This window comes from Strongylocentrotus purpuratus, unplaced genomic scaffold (assembly GCF_000002235.5).
Source record: "Strongylocentrotus purpuratus isolate Spur 01 unplaced genomic scaffold, Spur_5.0 spur5_scaffold_5, whole genome shotgun sequence".
NCBI classification, from domain to species: Eukaryota; Metazoa; Echinodermata; class Echinoidea; order Camarodonta; family Strongylocentrotidae; genus Strongylocentrotus; species Strongylocentrotus purpuratus.
The window spans coordinates 18715545-18722551 of record NW_022145611.1 but is presented as its reverse complement, the minus strand read 5'-3'; the positions used below and the strand labels follow the sequence as shown (position 1 = coordinate 18722551).

Here is a 7007-nt window from a genome sequence, read left to right as displayed (position 1 = left end):
CCACTTCATCATCACCGGCTCGAGGAAGAGAGATGGGAAGAGATGGAGAGGGGATTTGAGCTACGAGAATGCCATTACAACCACTGCAACGATGTAATTAGTTTTAGTCGCTCTCCGCGCCGGTAGCCGAGAGCCCTAGCAGCTGATGACGAAACAATCCGAGTCTGAGATATGAAAACAATGGAGGGCGCGTGCCGACTGGGCTATAAAGTCGCATTGTTCCGAAAGGTGGCCCACAATGCTATATGAGCACCACACAATGGAGCGCCATGCATAATGCATAAACTTTCACTAACCTATGTGAAACGAAAACAAGATAGCTTCACGTCTCCCCCATCTAGTGACCCATCTGAAGAAAACAAAATCGGTTTATTGAAGACTTTTTTTAACGAATCCGGTAGTTCAACATCATCTCTTTTGTGTTAATTTTAGAGGAAAGGGTATCTAATCAGCTGGACATACAAAATACATTTACATAAGTGGTCAAGAGTGGTGGTGATGTGGGATCTTTGTTGTTTCAACGATTTACAGCCTGTTGACTTCTCAAATCACCTTCGCGAACACACGCACACAGGGCACATACACACACTTTCTCACCGCACACATCAAGCACTGCCTTAACGAACCGGCACACGACTGACTCGCGACCAGGCGAACAGCGAACTTCATTTGACCAATCAGGAACGAGCTTATTACCGTCTGGTCTCGTGCTGTGTAATATCGCACATCTCACCGATCTGATATTAAACTGCTATATGTCTCATCTCTTGTCACTTTCCTTGCAGCTTTCTCGGGAGACGGAAGTGTTTTCACATCACGCTTGGTTCGCTCGACAAGAGCACAAATCACTGTTGCTGCACTCTGACTTTTCTCATTGTTTTTGCTGCAATACAGCTGCTTCGGATTGCTAGACCCTACAAGTGCAACTGAAACATCCTTTGCAATAGTGTGCATTATTTATTTTTGTCCAGAGTATTTTACGTGCAGACACCTGTACTCTCATTCTATCTCTACTACACACTTTCAACTGGTGCTATTTTACCTCAAAGTCTGCAATATGCCGCGTAATTTTCTTGTGAAACGGACCAAGAGAACTGGCAGCGTGACGTACAGACAGAGAACTTCTGACGAAGAGTATGATGATCTTGGCTTTGTTGATGGTGATCTGACAGACGCTTACATCCGACCTTTCAATTCACCTGATTCCGGTTACAGTCAGAGTCCAGTAGCTCCCATCAGCCACAAGGACCCGTCATTGGCATTCCAGTTCGACCGAGATGCAACCGTTCGATCCCCAAATGTTCTTCAAGCCTCTGGTCCTGCACTCACGTCGTCTCATATACCTCTTACCCCTTATTTCACGACGGGATACAAAGCCTCCATGCCTTCTCCGGTAACTCCTAACATCAAGCTGACCCTGAGTGCCCCTCCAGTTCTGGGCACCAAGCGACCCAACTCAGATTCGGACCACAAGCCACATCGAGCTAAGAAACCCAAAGCGGCCAGAAAATTAACCTTCGAGGAGGACAACCGTTCCCCTGTCCATGGTACTATCATCAGAGAGGAAGTCGACATAACCAGCAAGACGAACTCCCTTGGAAAGACCAGTGATCAGAACGGAACCAAACTCGGAGGAGACTTTTTGTGCAAACTTTGCAAAGAAAGTTACTCAGATCCACTTTCTCTCGCATCACATAAGTGTTCCTGTATAGTCCATGTCGAGTACAGGTGCCCAGAGTGCGACAAAGTTTTTAACTGCCCAGCGAACTTGGCTTCACATCGTCGTTGGCATAAACCAAAACCAGTCAACAACACCAGCAACAGTCAAAGATCTACACCAACGAACTCTCCTCGCATCCTACCTGCAGGTGGGGCCAAAGAAGCCCTCAAACATTACCCTACCACCGTCCTCAATATTCCCGATACCACTAGGAAGGGTGACAGTGGCAGCGAAGGGAGCATGAGCAGGGGTAGCACACCGAGCCCCCTCCACCACCTGTTCCCTACATCCATGGACACCCCACGTAGCACTCCTAGCCCCAGTAGCACCTACAACAACAATAACAACGATACCAAAACGAGTCACGGTGGTGACATGCTCTACCACTGTGATCAGTGTGGCCGCAAGTTCCGCCGACCAGCCAACCTCCGTCGCCACATGCAGCAACATGGGGAAGAGGAAACCTTTCCCTGCCAGTACTGTGGACGTGTTTTCAACAGCCTGACTAGCAGAGCCAAACATGTCCTGACCCATGCCGTCAGCAACAACAATAACAGCAACACTGCAACCAAACCCAGCAACCGAGACTGTGAAGACAACTATGACCAGAGAGTTGCCCTTGACCGTCTTGAGAAAATGCAACAACATGGCTTACCAGGAGAGATGTACGCCTGTAAGTATTGCGCCAGTATCTTCCCGACCTCACCAGGTCTTACCCGACATATCAACAAGATGCATCCATCGGAGAACAGGCAGGTGATTCTCCTACAAATGCCCGCTCTTCGCACGTAAGTCTCAACCACATACTGTGATAAGGGTGATTGGAACGCTAAAGAAATTAGTAGCAAAAAGACAATATAGAGTATGAATAGAAAATACCAAAACAAAGAGTTACCCTAAAATTATAATGGCGGAGAATGGGCATCTGTTAATGTGTTTAAGAGATTATCATCAGACATTAAAATGTATTTTTGTATCATTGAGTGTTATGAATTGTTAACTATTATTGGGAATGTGCATGGTGCCTACATCATGTTTTACAAACATTAATCTAATATTTTATTACTGCACAACTTGCCCATTACGCACTTGGTTCTATATTGCTTTATTACCACTCAAAGTCACGATTTCCACGAAATTATTTATTCTCTCCATTGTTAGATAACAACAGTAATATATTATTTATTCTTTATCATTATATGGCTTGTTTCTGAGTTCATGTCGAGTTTAGCTTTTGTGACAGAAAGGAAAGAATGCTCTCCGTGTAATAGACTGCAATTCAAAGACTCATGGAATTTCTTTAATTAAACATTCTACTGCATGGTAAAATAGTATAGGGATAGAAAACAGATGGTCTTGTTATAATTCCCTAAGTATTATATCCACAATATCGTTTGATGAAAAATATATGCCAAGCTTTATTTTTGAAGAAATCCATCGGTCGGTTTTGCATAAATTATTTTATAGTTTCGTTTATGTTTGTACATTAGGAATTAGGAAGAATGAAAATGTTAAGTTTCAAATTAACTTGTCATTGAAGTAGACGATAGTTTATAATTCATTGAAGACTTTCAAGCGTGTGCGAACCAGGTGGAGGGGATACTGTGTTCATATGCATGTTTTGACATAGCTTACATAGAATCTTGCCATATTCTTACACATTCCAATATATCAAACCGTTATAGTTGTAATACAGTTCGACAAAACTCAACCAGATTGTGCGTAACCCCGTCGCGACGTTGTAATGATGTTTTAATTATGCTGTTTGTCGAATCATTAAGAAATGTGTCTCATAACAGAGGCTATTAATTTTGTCCGTTAACCTTTCAATGATGAGTAGAATAATGAACATTTGAAGTGGGATATTAAAGGGTTGGAGGTAAATTATTAATCAAAATTAATCAAACATAATGCAGTACGTGCTCATTATGATATGGTGGTGTCTCTGTTCTCAGCAGTACCCGCTTCATTCATTCATATTGAGAACCGAACCGTGAAATTACCGTATAGAAGTAATTGTTTATTTTTAATTAATGTAAACCGAGTTCTAAATGGGAGTTTTATCTTAATAAGGAGAGGTTTGTATATTACTTATTGCATTAATATATGCTTGTCCTGTTCATGTGCAATTTAGCCAGTCAGCATTTTTGCCAAAGCATTGTAAACGTTTGGTAAAATTGGTCATCGTTTATGGTGAATTCCTTCAGTTAGGTTGCTTGGTTTAAGTGAAATCTCTCTCTCTCTATTGGTATAAAATAGTTTATATTTCCCACGGTGCAATAATTCTTCATGGAAGACATAAATCCTCCCAGAAAATGCTTATGATGTACCCATAAACATTCACAGTCGTTCGTAAATGTTTATAGTCGGTGGTCGGACAAGATTTCCTTCTGCACTCTCACTAATCCGCCCAATGAACATGTCCCACTCCAAACGAGAGAAAGGAGAGTCCGAAAGTACAGTGGGTTGTTTCTTTGTCTACGCGAGCTAGTGCGGACACAAAACGGAGCCGATGCGAATCTTACGGGTACATATTGGCTTGTTAACAGTACAGCGAGTGCTCGGAAAACCGCAGACAAAGAAACCGTTGGAGAACGCGCCTCCAACCGAATTCGCTGCACACAATAAGACGAGATTACTGCAATGAAATTGCCTTTGTCGCACCGGAAATGTATAAATCTTTATTTCTGTCATATTTTTTCCCATTTGCTTACATTCCAACGGTTGACATAGTGGTATTTCACTTTCCAATCGTATTCGTCTGTGATTGGAATGTTGCCTAATTATGTTGTCGAACCCTTGCCATTTTCTGTCAGAAAATCAATAGTAACTTATTTCTTTTGTTTGTACTTTATTTCATCTGTTGGACTCAATGATTAGTGCAAGAATGTATTGTTAACTATTTATGATTATATGATATTTATTGCTGGTGTGAGTGAATTTCTCTCTATTTATTTATTTGGTTTCTCTACTTTTAATTGAATTCGATTTTAAGCATAGTTTCCCAACTATCCTCTTTTTAATTTTTGTTCGTGCTATTTCAGAATTTGTCACTTCTCCGTTCACTGTATATTTTGAAGCACTTAAATCTGCCTTGTTGTTCACTAAGTTCAGTATTTTACTTGCACATTCCATCAGAATGTTTATCTCTCTTTATTTTCCTTTTAAAACCACAGTAGCCTTCAAAACGCAAAATGACCAGAAGACTGTCTGGCAAAATCGGCCAAAATTAACCTTTTTTGCGTCGATTTTAACCAGAGGGTGCTTATGCATTCACGGTGCCTATTTTAGCCACGATACCTTGGCCTACTTTGATTTAGAATTAGTAAAAAGAAAAGTTATGAGCCTTATTTAGTGATAATTTCACTTTGACGCGCTGATGACACAATCATAACGCGTCGATATCTATATTTCACGGAGAAAAAAGTTATCTGAAAAGTTCTGCCTAATTTTGTAAATCAATTGTTGTCAATCTGAGCATTTCTGTAAATCAAAATTGTCTGTTCAATGAATAATTGTCAACTCTATATTTTTTAAAAGAAAAAAAATCAAGTATAGATATAATCTGAATCTACTTTTCGTCATATTAATATACGTAACTGTAATGTCTGCAAATGCCTTCAATTGTTTTATCAAATATCACCGAAAAGGTACATGTGAAAATGCGTAGTTTTCCGAACGAGAAAGCTGTAATAACATTAACAGAAGTATTTGAATTTGTTTTTTCTTCGTCAATGTATACATACTGTTTTCGTGATAACATGAATTTGGTATCCAAATAATACTTATCAAAATGATGATTACCATATTGCCAGATACTGCAGTGAAGAGATACAGCAAGTCTTTGTAGCGGAAAATTTATTGTACTGTACCTGTTCGATAAGGACTGTCAATGATGCGTACAAAGTATAGATTTATCAACATATGCATTTGGGGACAAATATCAATGCAGGATTACGCATTGTCTTGTCCGAAAATGTTGTCAAATAACATGTTTATTTGAAATGCCGTCAGTTTAACTTCTTTCGATTGCTGCCTTCTCTTCTCATGCGTCTGATCATTGTTTGCTGTTACGTAAATTCCTCTATTTTTCTCAATTTCTATCCATTCGATTTGTCTATTTTGTGTATTTTAAGTTGGTGTGGACGATATAATAGTGTCCATGTCTCGCAGTCGGGTTGAAACAAATGCTGACAACAATGTTTTTATAACATGCAGATGTATATCAATGATTCCATATTCTATCTATTAACTTATTGGACACATTCCACGTTATTTATTACAACAAACACCTTGCAAATATTATTATTTGGTGCTGCGAGAAGATATAAGAAAATGGATTGGCCCTATTTAAGGGTGAGGCCATTGTTAAGTTTAACAAATACCTGTATAATGATTACCGTTGTTTTTGGATTGCCGACATGTTGGCAAGATTTTTTAGTTAGTGTTATGAATGTATTTATTTTGTCGTACATCCAAAATTTGTAACAGCTACGCATGCTCATGCTGAGTAGTTGAATTATTTGATTTGTGTAATATAACTTTTACAATTATGTTGACTGAATAAATGAATAAAGTTAAACACTTTAAATATTTATTGTGAATACGATGTGTATTTTAATGTTTCGTTGTATACTTGGTGATATTTGATATGAAGTCTTTTGAATAGATGACGATAACCTTGCTGATAATAACACTGTAATGATAATGACTGTAATGATGATGATAATGATGATAATGATGATAGTGATGATGATGATGATGATGATGATGATGATGATAGTGATGATGATGATGATGATGATGACGGCGATGATGTTGATGATGATGATGGTGATGTCGATGATGGTGATGGTGATGATGATGGTGACTACAATATGGCGATGATGATTATGATGATGATGATGATGATGGCGATAGTTTTGATGATATTGATGATGAAGATAATGTTGAAAATAATGATGATGATAATGATGATGATGATGATGATGATACTGATAATGAACTCTATTTATACGTAACTGAAAGAAAGGAGAGAAGAACTGAGGGTAATTTTATTTTTTTTATTTTTATAAATGCAATTTGAAATGTTGCTGTTCGTGATTATGACACTGGTGAGTGTGGGAAAGAGGAAAGGAGGTAGTTGGGGATGATGTTGATGATGATTATAGTGATAAGAAGATGATGATTATAGTGATAAGAAGATGATGATTATAGTGATAAGAAGATGATGATTATAGTGATAAGAAGAAGATGATGATTATAGTGATAAGAAGAAGATGATGAT

At 38.7% G+C, this 7007-nt stretch overlaps 1 protein-coding gene across 1 annotated transcript; it reads left to right on the top strand.

Moving 5' to 3' along the window:
• The first annotated feature begins 752 nt into the window (after positions 1 to 752).
• LOC763081 (insulinoma-associated protein 1a) lies at positions 753 to 6324 on the top strand. Its single transcript, XM_003728770.3, has one exon. The coding sequence runs from the start codon at positions 1058 to 1060 to the stop codon at positions 2510 to 2512; it is 1455 nt and encodes a 484-aa protein (XP_003728818.2). The 5' UTR covers positions 753 to 1057; the 3' UTR covers positions 2513 to 6324.
• The last annotated feature ends 683 nt before the right edge of the window (positions 6325 to 7007 follow it).